Below are 21,498 nucleotides of genomic sequence, written 5' to 3'. Positions count from 1 at the left end.
CTTTCCGAATTAAATTTGACTGATTGTGTTAAAATCAACTCTGTCTACGTCAGACATTTTAATTTTGCTTCTACAGATACTTCTGTCTGGAGAGATAAAATATTAAACACATAATGAATAATGCAGCTGTCTCACAATACTGTGATCTTTATGTGAATAAGGAAGTCATAAATTGCTTGCGTATTGAACTGGCGCAACGCTTGCTATTATTTCTGCAGTGACAGTTTATGCAGTGACAAGTTGCATGATGTAATGTTGAACATAGTATGTTTTTTAGAGGAGAAATGGTACTTTCCGGTCTCCCACTGTAGGAACGGGGATGCATTTGTCTGCCCTCTACAGATGATACTGTTTTGTGGAAACCCAAGGTTTAACGTAGCCCTGAGGAGCAATGTGCAGGGTAGAAGTCAATACGAGAGATGTCCACTGGAAATTGCATCTTGAGGCATGAAAAGAAAACTGAAGACGCTTTAGGTAAAGATCCATTCATTAAAGATCTTTGGCTTCAAGACTCTTTCTTTGGGGATACAATGCTCTTCTCTTCTCTATCCTGCTGCTTGATAACAATATCTCAGCTAATATCAAGGTGGTTCTGCTTTGCTGTGTTAGTGCTGTGCTCCAGGTACCACCACTGCCATTTCCTCCTTACTTTTCCTCCCTCCTTTCACTAGTATAACTTGGTCTGTTGGATACAGTTAGGCCACTGAAGATGCTGATTTTGTCTCTTAATTCTTTCTTCCATGAATATTTTTACCTTCGTTTTTAGACAAAAGCAGCTATTTCCATATTTTTTTCTGAAAATGTCTCAGGTGCTGAAGATTCAGTTACACTGAAGCTATGTCCTCTACTCTTTAACAGAGGCAGATTTTCATTTCCATTTGCCTTGCTGAGGACTGGGCCCTAGTATGGAGCATTTCTTCTTTAAAGAAAAAACTTTAAAATGGGAGAATTTCACTTTTAAAATTAATCACCATGGCAACCTCTACAGTGAATTTCCAAACATAGAAAGTTGCCTTTAAGAAGCATGCTCCTCTAAGAGAAAGGTGAGTTTTTACAGCATCTAATAATGTTCCCAGAGAATTTAAGATTTTACAAGAATCAGAAGAGGGACTTTATATGCAGAAAGGAAAAAGTTATATTATCCCAATGTCGTTTTTTAAAGATGCTGCATGCTAACTAATCTCATCATAGTGCTTGCTTAAAATAGACTTGGAGGACTAGATAGAGCCTGGTGGTAATACTTGTGATAAGATGTCACTAGACATCATCTGGGTGAATTTATAGTTAAGGATTTGCCAATATTTCTCTCATACTTAAAATAATTTTTCTCCTTTTCCTAGTTTTGGGCTGCCTTTTCATGCATTTCCAGAATCGTACTGGGAAAGACTTCTTTTTTTAATCAAAAAAGAAAGGAGGAGAGGTGAGAGAATAGGGGAAAGAGAACCAGTTCCTTGTTTATTAAAAGAAGAAAATCCCTCACATATTGCAGTTCAGAGAAATGTGACTTTAGTACTTGTTTCTGTGTTCCTCTGATTTTTCTCAGTCCTCAGCTGAATTGCTTAGTATCCTATTATGCTTAATATCCTATTATCTGTGTGCAATAGATCCAAGGAATGTGGAATTTCCTTTCCACTGGAAATTCCCCAGTGAAGATATTGCGCATCACATGAAAACTTGACATTTTCCCTGGAATGGGAGCTTGGGTGTTTCATTCTGAAATCATCATCTTCATGATAATAGCTCTTCAGAATGAAACTTGTAATGTCCAAGAGTGTGCAGCTTCTCATTCTGTGAGAAGGAGCTTAAAGACAGAGAGCCCTGGTTTCAGTGAAGTCTTCAGATGGTGTCAAGGAGGCTGATGGACTAGCAGGAGATAGCCAGTTTTCATCAGATTGCAAATATACCATGGAACATGTTCCTCAAAAAATTTCCAATCTGCTCTGCTTAAGGTGAATATGACGATTTGAAAGACTGTCTGGGTATGGGGGAGTGTTCCTGCACTAGAGTGTAGAGAGCAGAAGGGCAGGTCAGTAGACAAGTTTCCTTTTCTCCTTCCATAGCATCTTGTTAATGCCGTCTGTGAGTGTAATCACAGCCTGGGCTGTTTGCGCTGCCCGTGGGGGTGATAAGGGGTTGCCTCGAACCACTGGTGTCTGGAGTGGGCATGGTGGGCTTCAGCCATGTGCTCGCCTCCAGATTTTGTTTCGCTGTATTGCCACAGTTCATCTGTATTTCACTAGTCTTCAGCTTGGAGAAAGCAAGCCAGTTTGGTTGGAATTAGGACCAGCTGGTGCTGTCAGCACTCCACATATATTTCTCTGTGCAATGCTCATCTAGAAGAAACAGGTTGTAAAGCACCTCTAGTTATGGGAAAGTTTGTGGAAGGCATTTTTTTTTTCTATTAATGTAACAAGTCATTTAAAAGTGACAGCCTTAAGTTCAATACCTCAATAGTTCAATTAAAGGTAAACGTAGTTAAAAATAAGCTCAATTACTGAATTATTCATATTATGTAACATCTCTAGAAAAGTTTAACTTTTGGAACAAACTTAGCTGTAAAACTAGTAGCAATTATCTGATGTGTGCGTGCCTTTAAGATGCCTCTGCAGTGATATTTTTACTTCCTAGGAACTGTGGGTAAACAAAAGCTTGCCTTTTGTGCTTTGTAATGGAAGATAGGATCAGTGTAATCTGAAGGGTCTTTTTTCTTTGTGAAGTGTCCTGTTGAGAACTTTATTGTAAATTTGGAAGTCAGCTGAAGGCTTGACAGGGTTTTTGGTCAGCGAGCAGCTCAGCAAGCAGTACGTTTTACAGAGCTGCCATTTACATCACGGAGACATGGGATTGTATCTGTAAGAAAGCTGATAGCAGGTCATACCAAGTGATTGCAGGCTGAACAAGAATCTTGAGGGGAAAAAAAAGGAAATAACTGCATTGTTATTCACTGTGACAGAGTTTCTGAAAAATTGGCTGAAGGACTGACCTTACGCTGGCTGTCAGATACTTTCCTTCCCCAACACTCCTGATAGATGAAATTATAGCTAGGTCAAAATATTTCGCATGCCTTCCATCAGAATGTAGGAAAACCGAGTCCATATGCCTTTTACCTAGAAAGTTAGATTTGGGATTTGCAGCTATCAAAGGTACATCTTGATTCGTATGTTTTTACAGCAGGCAGTATGTGTTCAGTTCTATAGAAAGAGCAAACAGTAGCCTTCACACTTCATAAACAGCAAGTGTAATTGTAAAATTGAGGAGATGAACTGTTGCATAGTCTAATAAAAAGATAGAAAATAACTTTGTCTTATGCTTATACACTCCTGCACTTGTATAAATCAGACAGAAAGCAGTCAGGGAATTATCACTTTGCATAAATTAAGAACATTTATTGTCTTTGTATAAAGTATAAAACTGAATTTGAATTTAGTGTCAAGGAGAATAATCACTGATTTCTAAATTGTGGATGTTCACAGAGATTGGATTAAGTAACTGCTCTTATTTTTTTTTTTTTTTTTTACTGAAGATAATATATAAAAAATTTTGATGTATACAATTAAATTCAAAGAAAGAAAAAGCAGTGAGGGAATAGACAAGACCATCAAGTGTCTTGAGCACATATGGACAGCAATTTGTAGAACTTAGGAATTATTATGAACCATCATTTATTTGGTCCAGTATTTAGCTTCTGTTGTATTTACTTATAAAACAGATTGTTAATTGGGAAAGCTGAGAAGAAAAACAAATGAAGGTTCAAGATTGTAGATGATGGAATTTCTTTCAACTTGATTGGTTTGGATTTATTTTTTAAAAGACCAACTGAAGACCCATCATTGAAAAATGCATCTTGTGAGGAATGAATTTGTGAGTTGCACAGGAAGGAGCAAAATCAAAAACCAATAGTTTATGAGAAAAAAGAGAGAGTGTAACAATTATTTCCTTACCATGGCTTGATCACTGAAGGAGCTATCACTGGCTATTGTCAGTAGCCATAAAATGGAGAATATACTTAATTTTCGGCAAGCAGAGATGTCACATAAGGGGACTGAAAACATGAACATTATCAGGAATTGAGAGGAAATACTGTCTAACATAGATTACGTTTTTATCTAATGTTCATTTTCTCGCAAACCTTCATCCCTTCTAGTCCTAACTCATCTACTTCATTCACTCTTAGGCACATAATATACTTTATTGACTGAAGCATTAAAATCATCTTTTGAAATCTGTTTCTAGAGTGCTGTTAGTGCAATTGTAATTAAGACTGATGTGTTCCATTAATGGCCTTTCGTAAGCAGGCTCGTATTCCTATGTAAATGAAGAAAAGTGTTTCTGGTTGGTGGTTAGTTCCTCATGCCAAGTTAACAAGAATAGTATTTCTAAACCCAGCCCTTTCTGGATTTAGGCTTGTGTTCACAAAGGTGTTAGAAGAAAGAAATGAATCCAGTGGGATCCAGGATTTTAGGTGCCTTTTTGCTTCTGGGGCTTAGATCTAACATGAATAGGTACACATTGCTCTTTTATTCAGGGAATATATAGGGCAGCTATCTGTAATTATGTGTAACTAGGCATTCACCCAGGGAAAGCATGAGGGCTGGAGTGCTGTTTGTTGTTTTTTTGGTGTGGGTGGAAGGGTTTTTTGTTTGTTTGTTTTATTTTTTTTTTTAAGGATTTTGCATTTGGAAGGCTTTGATTTTATTTTTTTTTTCCATTGACTAGGATGCCCCTCAGTATTCTTTCCTTTAAGTGCCCTGCTTATGGACTTTATTGTTCTCTTGGTTTCTACACACTCTGCTGCTCCTGTGTATGAGTTTTCTCTTCATGGACGGTACCATTAATGCAGCAGAGAACACAACTATCTTTAACTGTTCAGGTGCCATGTATTGCTTGAAGACCCTACGGGTTAATGACATGTTAAGCCCTTCTCAGAAATATTACTAACAAGTTTCCTGATTGCATAGATAGTTTTGGTGATGACATTTCAGCTTACGGGTTGTTCATAAAGATTACTTCCTGCAAATCAATTGAACTGCATGTTCTGAATTCAGATTTGTGAACAGAAGCAGTCTTTCTTCCTTAACGGTCTGCTTTTTTGAACACCCAAATGTTCAACTGTCATGATATTCAAAACAAATTCAGCACCATTCTCAGGCTGGAATGTTCTTACAAATACAAATTACAAATATTTATTACATATATATTTTGTGTGTGTGTTTGTTTTTTACTTTCTGTAAGAGGTTTTGAAAATAAATCAACAGTAATTGGAAAATCAGTGTAAAAGCTGTGAGTGAAGAAAGGACAGTTTCCTTGAAAGGGTATCAGTGAGTATCCTTTTACTGAGAAGATGACAGTCACAAGAGCCAGCTTTAGGCCCATGTTTCTTTCTATAATCAGATTCTTTTAAGGGGCCTCAGAAAATCTGTGTCTCTCCTGTGCCTCCTCATAATCTTTATGAATACCCAATTAGCATCAATAAAATATATGTAGTTCATAACATACACCTTTAAGTCTGTCTTACATACTTGATGTGTTTTTCTGAATTGCTAATGTCTCAGAGGATTATTCACACTTGAATTATGGGCATTGCCCTTGCCCAGAGCAGTTATTCAGTAAATGAATTAAAGCATGGACTGCTTTTTACAAAAAAGAAACTGTATATTATAGACTTCACATCCTAGTATGCAGTTTTATAGCCTGCTATCGTATTTTCTGATTCTGCTATAAAGGGGTCAAATAATTAAAACGGTAGCAATCAGTAGAGCGCTTCTTTCCATATCCATGTACTACTCAGCCAAATTCAGACAATCGTTATGTGACTGCTGTTGTCTTTCAGAGTTTATTAGTCTTCTACCAGAAATATGATCTAGTTCAAAACTGAAACGAGCATAAGCTACGCTTTATTCCACCCAGGTAGGCATAAGTTCAGATCAATCGGTTTGATCTCTGTGAAGAATGTATGTACGAACATGGCAGGTTTACATATTCTTTTCAATAGCATCATGCTATGGTTAATTGCCTGGAGTCTTGCCAGAAAGATTAGGTGGCAGATGAACATAGGTTTTCACTGTCAGCTGCTGCACACTGCAGCTGCCATCTGCTCTTGGGACTGCCCTCACTTTACGACCATTTAGAAATCTTGGCACCGGAGGCTTCATTGTGATAAACACTTTTCCTGGGCTGGGGAGCCTGTCGGAGCACAGCAGAGCACATCCTTCCAGCCTGTGCCCTGCAGCCCCTTCCCCAGGAGGGGTGGGAGCCTTCGGGGCCGGCCGCCAGCATCAGACCCTGGCGGTGCGAGGCTCCTGGGACTGAGAGGTGCCCACAGGTCCCAGGCTATGGGAATAGCCTCATGTTCACAACAGGCAGCCAAAACTCCTACGCACTGGACTTGGCCCAGCGGGTGTGAATCTGTGCTTTAGTCAAATATACATTAGTCCAGATATATGAGTCTGAAAGTATTTCACTCAAATATACTTTGCAGCAGTATGAGATATAAGGTGTTCTTTCCCATCAAGAAAATAAAAAAGGAAGGAAGTTTTGCTGTCTTAGATCCTGCCCCTGAAGTTGTATAGGACGTAATTAAAATTATCATGAAAGTAAAAGACAACTGATAGTTAATAAATCTCAACTGTGGGCAGAGAGCATTTTGAAGCCCGGCCTGCAAAGGCTGTATAGCTGGGGCTCAGGCAGAGTGAGGGCAGGAGCGCTGGTTCGATGTGCTGCCCGCAGGCTTCCTGCTGGCCCCCATGCAGCACGGCATGGGCAAGCCCGGCACTATAGCGGCTCTGCGGCGTCCCCAGGTGCGGGGGCACCTGCAGGTAGAGGCGGCGGCTGTGGGAGCCAGGGCGGCCCCGGGGCTGCGCGTGCTGAGGGTTTCCACGAGTCTAATGCTAATTCCCCTCTGTCTTTGCAGCAGCTCCCTCCTTGCCTCTGCTTGAGATGCGTGGCAGAGCACAGCTTAGCGCCTGAGCGTGTGGATGGCACGCTGGTCCCCTAAAACAAGACACAAAAAGACAAAGTTAAATTAAGCCTTGCCGCTGTGCTGAAAGCCATTGCTGTGTGAGTTGTGGAGGCAGACTCAGATGTATCCTGAGCTATCTTTCTCCCATCTGTGGTCTCCTGGTCTTTTTCCTCTTTCACAGAAGATATCTTAGATTGATTGCACCGTTCTGCGTTACAGAGAATAGCCAATTAGATATGATAAAATGAGACTTGTGATATTTGAAGTATAGCAGTCGACATTCAGGCAGTGTGTTAAGACAAAAAAATTTCTCTGCTTTAAAAATCTATCTATTCTCAAAATATATTTGTGTGGATAGGGCTTCAATTCATTCTCTGGTCAGTAAAAAAGCATCTAGGACTTAACTTTGTTTCATTGGGCATTGCAGTTTGCCCTGTTTGTACTACGTAGAATATAGTATCAAGAATGTCCTTGATTTTGGAAAATCAGAGTAATAACTGGTTGTTTGTTAATAAAGAGTACAATTTTGAATGCAGTGCTTAACACACGTAAAAGTAAGTTTTAAATGGTCTCATTGTTTTGAATGTTTTTGGCAAGTAAATGCTGTGTGTCTATAGTAAAATGAGTAAGATAAGTTACTGCATAGTTTCCAAATCATTAAGTGCTACTTAAGAATACAGATCCAATCTTCCAATTTTTTGGAAAACAGATATTGCCCCAAAGAAAGAAGTGTTGACACAAAATGTTATTTATTGTGACAGAAACAGAGATACGGACTGATTGTTTTCTGTATGAACCTACATCCGTTATAATGCAAGTCTATTCCACTTGTTTCGAGACAGGATATATTAAAAGCCAGAACATCCAGTCTTCTGAATCTCTTTTGAGCACTTTCTGATTGTTTCTGGACAGTTGAAATATTTCATTTTGGTTGGACTTCTTGTTTTCACTGTATTTAATTTGATTGTTTTGATGTGTTTTGCTTTCTGGTTTTAATTTTTATGTTTTGAAATTATTTCTTACTGTTTGTATATTACAGTAACTTTAATTGATGATTGGTATTCCAGATGGCATTTCAGTAATTGATATGATAATTGTTTTTTGGCTTGCTCTGAGGCAATTGGTATTCTAATTGATAATTTGTATTCTATTTGATATGTTATATTACACTTTTCAAAGTGACAAGTCGTTCCAAAATGAAAAGGCAGAATATTATGGTCCAGATAAGGTCAGATTTATTTGCTAAACAAAATTTTGTTGACAGCAACTCTTGACTTTGGAACATTCTTTTCTTAACAATTGACTTTTTTTTTTTTGATAGAGAAACATTCCATTGAAAATTCTTTATCTGCCTTAGTTATTGTTGTCTGTTGTGACCACCAGATTTCAGGACAGGGTATTCTTTCTTATTACTTCTTGCATATTAGAGCAAGCAAAGAAACTTTTTTCTTTTTTTTTAAATGATCATTCAGAATGAATGCAGTTCTAGTAAGATTAAAAACCCAGTTGCAGCAATGGAGTAAATGGAAGTAGCTACTAAAACAAACAAAAAATCCAGAGTAAAGTAGCAAAGACAGCAACAAAAATGCAGGCAACCCCAGTAAGAATTCACTCAGTTGGAATGGGGACAAATGACCCTGCTTGCAGCATGCTGGGAGAACTGAAGCAGGACATATTTTACACACAAATTGTTAGTCATTTATCTTAACAGCCTGGAAAAAATAGTGGCATATATGCACTAGACATTGTGTTTTCTTTTTGTGGATAGGAACTAAATAGTGAATTGTTAGGCAGGAATAAAAATAAAGACTTATAAATCCATCAAACTGGGCACCTTGGAAAAAAAAAAGTTCCATTTATTTGTCTGGGCTCATGAGATTTGCCCAGGCAGCACCTTGCATTTGGCACCACAGCCCTGAGGCAGTTCAGCTGGTGGAAGCAGTTTAGCTCCAGGGACATGGAGCTGCTCATCACAGCAGCCCCACGCACCACTGTGGGCACTTGTGTATGCTCACGTCTGCTAGCAAGGAGCCCCGCGATCACTCTGAAACATAAGCCAAAAAACAGGTCCTTCCTGCAAGCTTAACCACAACAACCACCAGCAATTAAACAGCAACCAAAAAGAGATTTATGCTCACTCAGCTAAGCTTTTCTCTTCACTTATGCCTGAGGAAGGCAAGTGTTTCTTCTGTCTGCCAAGCAGATCATTAAAGGACTATTACGACTCTCTCTGAGACATCTTCTTGACCTCAGGTTGTTTTTCTGCATCACTGTAAGCACTATGGGAATTTTTAAATCATGTTACCTTGTCACACTTGAACACTAGGCTATCATAATTGAATAACTTACTTCTGGAGCTGTAAAAACCATCCTTTGATGGTGGGTCCAAGATAAGCATACAGTTTTTATCGACTAGGAATTTGTTTTGCACCGACAGAGGTAAATAAACACTGAATCTGGATGTAGTTATACCACAGCTAATGTACCCACTACTGTAAACCTGGGGAGAATAAGCCATTCTGGCTTAAAGCACATTCACATGTCTAAAGCTGTGTCCATGTAAGGTCTGTTTCTCTTTAACTATTTGTTTCTAAATACGTGCAGAGAAAACTTCACCAAAGCAGTGTGTACGCAAGCCACTTCTGCATGGAGTCCTGATTCTAGCTCAGACATGCCTTTGATTACAATTCCAAATGCAGACCTTAATGCTTCCAGTAACTGGCAGGTACGAGATGATGCTATCCCTCCTGTTGGAGGAGCATAATGGAAAAAAAAGCAGTGACAGGTGACATGCCTTTGGGAAGATTTGTTTTGCTGATCTAGGGAGGCTGTATAGTGATGCTTTTACAGAAGTGATAAACATGAGACCTAGAAAGCAAGTGAAGTGGAAAAGGATGCAACTTAGAAATAATGCAGTGTTCTTTCCTGTAACCTTTGCTTGACATGGGGACCTAGAGCAGGTGGGTTAGGAAGGAGGTCCTCTGCTCTGAGTCACACAAAGAGTTGCCTTAAGTGCTGGCACATGAAACAGGGAGGCACAGTCCATCTACTGATACCTTCGGGCAAGTGATTTGCTACCGTACTGGAAGCAGTCTGCCTTTTGCGCCCTCCAAACTGTACATGAGGCAACCATGAGCCTGAGTATTCCTGATGTTGGGATAGCATCTGCTCCCATCCTCAGGGCTAGCCATAGAGAAATGGTGGAGGAGAGAGCAGGGGCCTGTTTGGGTGATAACAGCTTTGTTTTAGACACTTCTAGGAAAACATCAAATCAGTTCTCTGGGGAGTCAAGAAAGAGAATTGAAAGGAATTATTAGGTGAAGAACAAAACCAGCAACGTCTTTGTACTGCTGTAAGACTTTGGTGAAGTTGCAGCCCAAACATCAGGTGAATTTCTGGTCCTACTGACCAGGTGAACCTACAGGTCCACCATTCTTTAAAAAAAAGAAAAGAAAGAGAATGGAGAAGGAGCAATGGATGATTGAAAGTACGCGATGACTTATTTGTGAGGAGCAACAATGTAAACCGGGTCTCCTCAACTTCGGAAAAGAAACAACAGAGAGGAGATATAATAGAGCTCTGCAGCATCATGAGTGGAATAAAGAGGTAGATAGGAAATAGTTGTTCATGATCTCTCCCAATAAAAAAATTAGAGTGTGACAGGTTCCAAAAAAAGAAAAGAAGCCTTCACAGACTGCATATTTAAGCTGTGCAGTTTCTTGCCATGGAAAATTGTAAATGCTGAAAATTTATGTAAATTAAAAAAACTGGCTGGACAAATCAAAGGCTGTTGAATTCAAATTCTCAACTTCCTCCTCAGGAATTCACTGAGTAGCAACCTGTTGGAGGCTGGGAGAAGATACTGGGAAAATATCACTATAGGTGACTCTCTTTCATATGTGTCTACTACTGATCACTATTAAGAGAGAGGAGGCTGGACTGGATGGACCAGTATTCTGACCATTACTGTTTATAGGTATTATCTGGAAAAAAAAAAAAAGTGGCTATGAGGGGGGTCAGTGTTCCTTGGCTCCTTAAGAAGGGTGAAGGATGGTGGGATGAAACCAGGTTCACAGACAGCTTGGAATAGTCCTCTGTGAACTAAGCTCTAAGGAGCTTGTAGGGTCTTTGGAGAATAAATGGTGAAGATGCCTCAAAGAGGGAGAAAAGTCAGGGTTTGCTTCAAAAAAAATCAACATATTAGCAGAACCTGCATGCTGAGCCAGGGTCAGATACACACACCCTGTACTGGCTGCGTGAATTTTTGGTAGAAAATAGAAAAAAGCTAACATTCAAGGAATGGTTTCTGAAACTAGTATAGATCTTGAATATGCAGTCATTTATCCAAAAATTGACAAAAAAGACTATGCAAAGCCTCAAAAAAAAGTGAACACACATAACTTGTCAAGATGCACAGTATTCTTAAGGATCTTTCTTCTCAGTCCAGTTCCAGGGAAGCAGACGATTCTGTAACCGGTAATTTTTCTGTTTGTTTTTTTAAAGTTTTTTTTTTCTTTTGTAGCTGATGTGATCAGAAATGTTGCACCATTTTCAAGGTTATACTTGGCATATAATCTGCATTTAGATGTAATTTTTATGAATCAGTTGTGTTAGCAATGGCAAGGGACTCAATGCTGTTGCTGTGCTGATGCTGTGCTCTATTATCACTTACAGAAGTGGTACTTAAAGTTGTTCAGAAATGATTTAATCTAATGTGAGAATCCTAATGCAGTTGTAACATTTTTCCCCAAGCTGTAGAAAAAGGTAGACATACTTCCTTGGATGTTTTTGCTCTCTATGTAGGGCATGGGTGGAAAAAAAGGAACCTACCTTTAATTGTGCTTTTAGGCATGTGTACAAAAGGGCAGCAGATGAATTTTTCTCTTATGCTCATTCATTTCCACCTAGGATTCAGACCAAGCAGAAGAGTTCATCGTGGCACCCAGCACAGCTGTCTCTGTGCTGAGTCTGAGATGAAGATGATTTTGCATGAGAAACCTTTCATGTTACTTGCCCTTTCTGAGCTCCCCCTTGTCAAGGCCAGCTTCAAAATGTGAAAAAGCTGAAGCTGTTATCAGAGCATCATTGAGTTTAATGGGAGATGTGGCAGTTTGCACAGGCTGAAGAAAGGGTGCTTAGCTTTTTAAGGTGAACAAATTAGCCCACTTTCTTCCCTCCTCTGTGTAAAAGTCAAAAGGAATCAAATATGTAATTTCCCCATTTATACAGTATACCTCAAAGACTTATTTTTCTCTCTTTGCCCATGCTTCCAATGTGCTTCCTTATGATCTTGCTTATCTGGACTTTGATGACTGCATGTTACCCAGAGCTGCCTTACTTCATGTGGCCCCTCACAACACTGCAGCTGAGATCTTCTTCCTCACTCCTTGCTCTGGGCTCCCCTGCACTTGCTCTACTCTGAAAGGGGCCTTGAAGAAAATGTCAACCTCTGTCAGCTCTTAAGGCCTCCACATACTGCCAAGGCAGAATAAAAGAAGCCACATGAAGAGAAAGAGCCCAGGTTATTTCTCTCCGTGAGCACAGATACTCAGATGTTACCAAACCAAATGAACTTACTGCACCTGTCAGCAGCAGTCTGATATCCCAGAGAAGGTCTACAAAGCAGGTCAGGGCACTTGAGACTAGTTGAGCGCTGTTCACTAATGGATTGTTTATACAGCTTTCTAACTCTGCATTGCATCTTGATTGTTTATTCATGTCCCTATTATCTCTGGCTGGAGAAAGACACAGCAAGAAGGAACCTATAACAATACATCTGTCCCTCCAAGGAGTGCAGGGCGGAATAGAGCTAGGGCTGACCCAGACCTGACAGTGGAGCATCATCCCACATGGAGAAGCTCTCTCAGTCCCAGCACAGTACAATTTGGATACAGTGCCTTGCTGACCCCAGTTTTGGCACTGGAGCCACCTCCGCTGGTACTAGAGTCTCTGCACTATGCTCAGGAAAACAGCCCACGGGCCAGCTGGATGAGGCCCTGGCAGGAGCCCGCTGGATGCAGGTTCTGTGCAGAGGTGTGTGGTGCACAGTGCCAGTTACCCAGGGCTGAGACATGAGCAAAGCAGATGCCCTGTCAGATGCCTTGACAGAGTGATTGCAGAGCAGCACAGGATGTGGTTGTTCATCGCTGTAGCATCTGAAGAGCTGACAAAACAAACCTCACCATCACGCAAAACTTTGCAGGCAAATTCTAAGCCATAGGCACACTGTGGCATTTTCTACTTTTATTAATTTCTCCCTCCTTTTTCTTCTTTATGTTTGACTTTTATTTCTTTCTGACTTTAAAGTATTTTAGCACTCCACTTTTAATGTTCTCATATGCAGGTTTTATTTTGGAGCATTATAAAATCTGTGGTATCATAAGCATCCTACCACTTCATAAGAGGCAAAATATGCTTAACGTAAAAGAAATGCTGCTGTGAAAAAAATTCCAATATAAAAACATAGCCAGGAGCAATGAGAGTTAGCCAGGAGCGGGATGAAGGCTGAACATCCCTGCTGGGAAACTGTGCAGTTGAGAGTGGTTTGTAGGAAGGGGGTGAAGGTGCCTCTCTTGCATGAAGCTGCAAGCTCAAACAGATGCATCAGAGAACAGAAGGGCACAAGAAGAGCTGCTGCTCAGGGAGGCAAGAAGCTTGTATGAGGAAGAGGACAGAAATGTAGGTAAGGAGGGGAAAGATGTGTGAAAATTTGCAAATACAGAGAAGGAATGTTGCTGTGTGAAGGAAAAGGAAAGTGACATAAACAATTCCTGAAGGCTCGAATCTTGTCCAGCTTCAAAACACTAAACTTCTACTTCCCATTCTCATATACTTTGTTTGCAGCCAGCCAGATGCAGCTAACTGCTTACAGCTATCTGGCTGCATGCCAGCATGTTTCAGAGCCCCATCCAGATGCTAGGCCTCCTAAATGAGCAGTCAGCCATGGCTACTGGCCAACATGGAAGCTTTTCACCTGCCTCTGCGCTGCAGCCGCAGGTTGAAATGCTGCTGATGGTACATGTTGTGGGTGGTTAAGCCATGGGGAGAAGCAGGAGAGCATCTTGGTTTATGTATCATCTATAGGGTCTGCCAGAGCATGCCAGGTCACTCATGGCCCAGTGTCCCAGCCTGCCAAGCCTACATGCAAATGACCGTGCTGCAGGGCTGAGCACGGTGGGGGCCACATTGCCAGGTGTGCAACAGCACCGGGACTTCGGTGGTTGGCATCTGTCTGGTACCAAGGCTGAAGGCAGGGCAAAAACTCCACCAAACAGAGCTAACTGAGGAACCAGTCTGCAGTACACTGTCAGACCACTTGTCTTTTTAGAAATCTTGTGTGGGTACTGTCACGCTGCAAAAAGTATGAGATATTGACTTTAACATCTACTCTTCAAAGATCTGTGCACCATTTTTTCCCATTTCTGACCCACAAAACTCCATGACTCAGCATCAGTGTTTGCAGTAAGACTCGGGGGAATTTACTCTAGAGTCTGCTTAGCACCAGTAGTTCACCAGATTTTCATTTCCCATAACCTACATGCACTATTCTTAACATCTCTACCTCCCTTCCTTCCATTCCTCCTCCCTTTGTCTCTGCTTTTGTGCATATTGTCTGAGGATGTGTTTTCAGGAGCCAATACTTCTTTTAAAAGGACTTTCGCCCACATGAAAGCAAGGTAATACCTCAGCTTACTGCAATATTAGCATCTTACATTTTTACAGATATTTACTTCTAGTTTAACAAAAGAAAAGTGTATAGAAGAGCAAGATTTAGGCTCTGTCTGGAAAAAGCTGAAATGCTAATTAAACAAGGACACTTCCATCTTTGTCCTATAAACAAGCTATAAAATTTCCAATAAGGCTGGCACGTTCTTCCTTGCATAATTCAGTGTTATCATTTCATAACACACTCAGTGGAAGAAATAAAATGTTGCATATAATTAGAGTCAAACTGTAGATTGAACATCATGTTGGATGCAGTTAATTGCAAATTTTGCAGTCCTTAGCAAAAATGATCTGGCTGCAGTATCCTTTATTTTGATGGCTGAAGAAAAGTGCTGCACAAATAGTTTAGAAAGCTGAGTCACAGCTGCACAACAGTTTATAGGCTTTGCTTTGGGAAAGTGAAGAAGCAATTTACTTGAACCTCAGAGAAATGTAGCAGTCAGTTTACATTTGGAACTGGCTCCTAAAATAGATCACTCATTTCGTGATCAAATAAAAATACAGTCTCATTGAGATCCAACCAATCACTATGTGCCAGTGCCAGGTTTTACATTTAGTGTTGGTAGAATATATATCCTGACTCCATTGTAAGCTTCAGAGAGACTTTTGTTTTAAATGATACAATGCCCAATAGTGATGCTGAAAGAAAACAGTTGTGATTAATCTTGTAATAACTGAGGGATAACTACACGGACTTTGGTGCACCATGAGCTTCCAGTGACTGCACAAGAAATAAAGAAGTCATTTTACAGGTGGAGCTGAGCTCCTCACAGGTTGGAGCCCATTATGACTGAGCACTTTATTCAAAGAGATGCGTTGTCCAGGCGTGTTCATTGTTATTCTGCTCATGTGGATTGTTATGCTGCCTTTCACAAGATGAATCAACTGAATAAGGTGACTGGGATTTGGCTTCTGTATTAACGAAGATGTGATTTCAACAGTCCTTAGAAGTAGCCAGCAGTTTTATTAGCCCTATAACTGGGAGAGCGCTCTTCCGGTTACACTTCCTGCAGATCGGCTCCGAGGAAGTGCTGCAAAATCAGGCAGAGAGAGCAGCAGCTTTGATCCTGAATGTACAAAACCATCCCAAAGGAGAACAATTCTTCACAGCATGTTTTTTTCATGTGTGCAACCCCAGTGTTTTCACCATTTGCCTACAGAAGTGGTGGCTCTCTTCCTTTAGTGATATGTTATCTACCAGAGTGTACCAAGATGTCAAAGGTTCAAAACCTTCTTCCACAACTTGCAGGCTCATGTTGCACTGATTTTCAGTGGAACTGGAAGACTGCAGTCATTAAAGCATTCTTGAATGTTTCAGTGGAAGATCCCTTTCACAAAAATGTGCAGTCTAATCAATGATGAATAATGATTGCGAGTAACTGCTCTTTACAGTTTATGGGCTTACAATATGTCCATTCCTAATTTTTTGGGTCAGCTATTCCCATCTGCTTCTCAGTTTGACCATTAATATCTGGTTATGTTTTTTAATTTGTTTTTAAAACAAAGAGTGGCTGCTGATGAAAGAAGACTCACAATTAAACTAAGCATAAAACAGTGTCACAGAATTATCGTTCAGCTCTTTGTTGCCTGAAGAAGGTGATCTAATGGTTTTCACCAGAGTACACTGATAAAGTTGGAGCAGTCGTGTCAATGTTAACATAAAGAAATCAGAATCAGTGTTTTGTACTGTAAGTTAGCATTTCTCTCTAAGAATGTACTATAGACATACAGGAAATATCAACTTTGCTTTTTTTTCTATGGAAAAGTAAGGACTGTTTCCATAACAGACAACAATTTCTATTTCAAAACTAGCTGTGTTATAAGAGACAAATTTGAGAATTACTTTGATGTGAAAGACAATTTCTAGTGTTGACCTGAGAGAGAAAAGGAAAGCCAAAGTTTCACAGGACTGGTCAAAGTGAAATTGTTTTTCAAGCTTAAGGTCATACTATTTTTGCTTGTAGCTTTACTGTTTTCCTAAAAGCAGACATTTATTTTTGCCTTAAAAGCTAGTCTCCCTGAAGTGTAATATCTTTTCTATATGATGAGATTCGATGATACTTGTGAATGTTCAGAAGAAAAGCATCCATTATTGCCAAGTTTTAGTCCATCAATCAGAAAACTGTCATTTGATACACTCTGTGGCAGTTACCTCATTAATATCATTCTGTGTGAGCTCTATGTGTATTTTTTGTAGGAATGGAAGATAATTCTTCCTGGAGGCCAGTAAGGCACTAAACCATGACTGTATATTAATTTAAATATCTATTAGTGCGACTGGCTCTGATGGCTGCAGCACAGCAGCAGTAAAGATGTTCCTGTTTTTCATTTTCATATGCAGTTCATGCTTTTATAGCTTTTTTTTTCTTCAAGAAGGCTGTTACAGATCCATTTTAAACCATGGCAATTTTTATATTTTAGTTATTCTGTGCTGGTCTCCTGTATCTAACAGTGCTAATTTTTATTCCTGTCAGGTATAAGTTTATCTATTCATGGGGCTGAAAAGCGTGTGCAAGTCTATCAGAGGAGAATTGCAGCAAGCTACCCAGTGTCACAGCATCCGCCTGTGGTTGGGCATCCTTCACTCCCACGAGTCAGAAGGTCAATAAAAATGGAAGCTTCATCTTCTGGATCTAGTATTTCGGCAGTCGTTGGTGGAAAAGCAAAAACTCATCAGCCAGGTAACAGATTTGGCTTGACACATTTTTTAGATCTGTTTCTTGTGTGGTGTGCCATGGTGCTATGAAGCTGGTATCAAAAGCATCAGCTCATGCTGTTATGGAGATCAATCTATTGGTCAACAGAGCTATAGATTGATGTTTGTTCTGCCTATGCTCAATATGTTTTGGACAGTTGTAGATTTCATTGGGAGAAGCAAGAGTTGGGACAGCTGGGAGTGGGGAATGAAAATGTAAATTTAATCATTAAAAAAATAAAACAATCTGTAGTGGTGTTCAAAATGCTAATATGGATAGTGCTTTGGGCCATTGGTTTTGAATAGTGCTCCCTTTATACACATTCAGTTTTGATAAACCTTGAGCTAATGGTAATGCTCTGAAGGCTACAAGCATCACTATGAAACTCAGGAAATGACACTAAATTTTCTTTTCAACTAAGAATTTGGGACAATTCAGGGTGTAGATCAAAGTCTTATTCCTAGAATGAAAACAAAAACTCCAGATCTGAAGGCAATTTTACAATATATGTTAAGTGGATAAAACAATGAAACTTTTTAAAAGAAAGCCAGAATCTCCTAGGAACCATCAAATTCTAATTGACATCATGAATTCATTCCTTGTTATGTTAATTGCCAGAGTTATTTTAGAAGTATCATTTCTTATAACAGAGGAGAACATTTGCACTGGCCATGTTCAGACTTTCTTCACTGAAAACTGAACTCCAGATTTCTTTCTGGGGTGGAGCACATTAAGGCTGCCCATGAAGCCGGTTTTGTGACTCTTAAAATGAAGGGGCTCAGGATCTTCCAGGTTTGCTGCCCTGGGGAAGGACATGACGCACCCTGTACACAGCTGCTGGGGTGCTGCAGGGGCAGAGCCCACTTGTGTGAGACAGACAGTTCTGCCTGCAAACCCTTATCATGCTTCCACCACCTTGCGGATCTGGAAGTTCCTTGATTTTTGTAAAAGTTGAAAATACAAATTATATATTGTGGGTTGCTATGTAGGTCTATTGCTATGAGTTTCACGTACCCATACTACGCAGTCACCATAATCTTTGTCAACATGGATTAATTAAGAATTTACAGTGACTCACAACCATCTGATTTTGCCTATATCAGTTCCTCTATTCACTTCTTGGCCTTCTATTTTTTCAACTTCTGTGTTTTTTTCCTTGAAGTACAGAAATTACTACTACAGCAATGTTGTTGTTGCTAAAGATACATAATCATGACTACAGCATGTTAACAGACCAATAAAAAAAACTGCACTGCAGTTTGTGAAACAAATATCTTGAACATGCACAACAGGTAATACAAATGATGTTCATTGTGAGATGATATACATTCTACCTCTGTTTGCTGGTAGACTTGGCTTATGTTTTAGTACTAAATGATATAAACGACATACATTGGCTTTTGATTGAGGAAAGGATCCCTTTTCAGACATACTACAGAGGTTTCCTAAAATGGAGCTCATTAGTAGAAGTGCGAGTGACTTTGGATAACACTTCTCTGAGGAATTTAAGTTTCAGTAAAATCGTATTAGATTAGTTCTGTTTGTTATATCCTGCTCTTTAGACAATAACAGCACGTATGACCTACAGAGAGCATGCTTGCTGGCTTGGTTTAGAGAGACATTTAGTATCTTGAGCTTCACTGAAGGTAATAGGTTTTAGTGGTATCCAGAGCCTTAAAGTCTGCAGACTTTTATAAATACATTATATGATATGAGTTTTGTCTTAGTTGTCTTACAGTGTTGTTGTTTGATGTGGTACTGGAATGCAATAATGTTTTTATGTTTTGGGTCTGATTTTTTATTCTATATAGAGCACTAAATTTGTGTCTCAGTCTGGGTTAAGTTGCAAGCATTAGGGATGTATGCAAGTAGAGTCTAAAGAAAGATTATCCTCAGGTAACAATAGTAATAAAGAGCCCTTCTAAGAGAAAATTTCAATTTAAAACTGAAATCATATGTCATTCATTTTGATTCAGCCACAAATTAACAGTTGTTTGTTCTAACTTCATAAAAAACTATCCAAACGCACTTATTGACCAATGATGGTAAGGCTGTACATTATAAATAGTTTGGCATTTAAGAATGAAGATGTTCTGACTTGCATTAATTACCCAGGGAAAAGATCTTACACTGTTATTTCCCAAGCTATCTTCCTGCTATTGCATAGAGTAAATTCCCAGGGATTTTGTTCAGCCCGATTTTAAGTATCTCATACAATTTGGGTGCTTGCTTTCCTTGAGTGCTGTTATGAAAATTAAGTAGGTCTCATGATTGGAGAAGTTTACATTATATTCAGTCTGAAATTTCCTTTGTCCAGTTAACAATAGTCAGAAAACAAAGGTATTCCAGCATAACAGATTGTACAGAAAAGTATTTTGAGGACTTGAAATGGCATTTCTAATTCTTATCAATCAAAGAGGTAGAACCATGGGAAGAAAATTGCCTTGATAAAATGATAGAGTAATAAGTGAGTATATTTTTCCCCTTTGACAGCATACCACTGCTCTTTCTCCCTGCCACTTTGTTTCCTATTGCCATTTTTTTTCAGAATGACACCTTTTTTATTATTTATCACTAATTCTGTTTGACTGACAGCTGCTTTCTTTAACTGAAGTTCGTAGACAGCTACACTCTAATGTGGAAGACTTATAGGTATTGTTCAGTGTTACTGCACTCCTTTTTAGCTTACTTCCCTATCCGTTTTATTTGCTGTTGGCAAGGTGCCTGAGGCCAATGACTTCTACTGTCACTGTGGGTGTTGTGAACAGGGAGAGTGGCCAGTGAGCAGTAAACTGTCAGTAGTGTGCCTTTTTTTGTAAAAAGCCATTTATCCTGTGCAAACTTACAAAGAGGTACTGCTCAGCCCCAAGCAAAACAGCAGCTCCCGAGCTCTGATTTTAAACAGATCAAAATGTATCACATAACTGGAAAAAAACAAACAAAAAACCAAACAAAAACAGAGGGAAATGGAAAGAGAAGTGGGAGAAAACTCTTAATAATGGCAATGTCAGCGAAGACTCCTGATGCCTCTGCTTACTCTCCCGTCTGAGGAAAGTTCCTTTGAGAAAGGAGAAAAGCAAAGACAAATCTCTCAGACGATAAATCTTGATGCAATGATTTGAACATTGACTTATTAATGTAAATATTATGGAATAATGTAAATATTCCAGAGTCATGGAAGGATGGTATTTTAATTTTGGGGATAACCTCCAATTATCCTCTCCTAATTCTGGGAGCTGTTGTGGTATAATGTGGCTAAATGAGGTACTGAACTACTGAAGTACAAGGTTCAAAGCACATGGGGAGGACCTTGGGCTGGTGTAAATTGTTAAAACTCCCCTGAAGATAGTTGAGGATTGATTTGTCTGCATTGCACACAAGGACGCTTATTTTGAAAGTGATGGTAATCAGCATTTAGGTTGTCTGTCAGAGCAGGGGGACCAAGTACTGAACAAGCCTAGAGGTTAAATCCTCTTCCCACTCCATTCCCTCAATGTCAGGATTAGGCAAATCTGAGGACCAAAAAGAAAAATGCTTACCTCACTTGTAACTGCATTGCAGCTTTGTTAAGGAATAAGCAGGACTTTGGTTTCTGGTTTTCTGCCTGCCCTTTCTATTGGTATTGTATATTCCAAATCAGGGCAATGTTACCTTATTTTTTCCTATTTGTGATGAATTTCTTTATTCTTGGACTCTGAGGAACTAGTCAAATCTGATTTCTCTAGCAGTTCTTAAATTTGCTAGCTGTGGAGAAATTATCTTGCTCAGTACATCTAAGCAGCAGTAAAGTGAGTTGTTTAATTGCTTCTCTGTCCCCTGGAAACTTCCTAGGTCTTTGCTGGTTGCTAGGCTTGCTCACAATTGATACCCATTTTGTACTAACAGAGATTCAGAAGTTCCCCAGCAACTTTTCTTTCTCTTTACTTCCTACAAAGGTCTCTGGGTAAACCTTAATACACATATATAACTATATAACTGTAACCAGAAAAAAAAAAAGGGCAACCATGTAATATTATGTAACACATTATGTGTTACTGAAATTAACTTCAAATTCCAATACATACCTAAGCACAACTCTTTAGTGTCAGAATACGCTCTGTGAATTAGATTTGAAGCAGT

The 21,498-nt window shown here is 39.5% G+C and overlaps 1 protein-coding gene across 1 annotated transcript in view; it reads left to right on the top strand.

The window, feature by feature from the left end:
* Positions 1–21,498, top strand: part of ANO4 (anoctamin 4) — a 230,250-nt gene that overhangs the window by 77,167 nt on the left and 131,585 nt on the right. The window contains exon 4 of the mRNA XM_067296928.1: positions 17,158–17,364. Within this exon, the coding sequence (XP_067153029.1) occupies positions 17,158–17,364 (207 nt within the window). The remainder of the gene's footprint in view (positions 1–17,157; positions 17,365–21,498) is intronic.

The sequence above is a fragment of the Apteryx mantelli genome, chromosome 1, assembly GCF_036417845.1.
Source record: "Apteryx mantelli isolate bAptMan1 chromosome 1, bAptMan1.hap1, whole genome shotgun sequence".
Lineage (NCBI taxonomy): Eukaryota > Metazoa > Chordata > Aves > Apterygiformes > Apterygidae > Apteryx > Apteryx mantelli.
The sequence above is the reverse complement of the archived record's forward strand: the minus strand, read 5'-3'. Positions and strand labels throughout refer to the sequence as shown.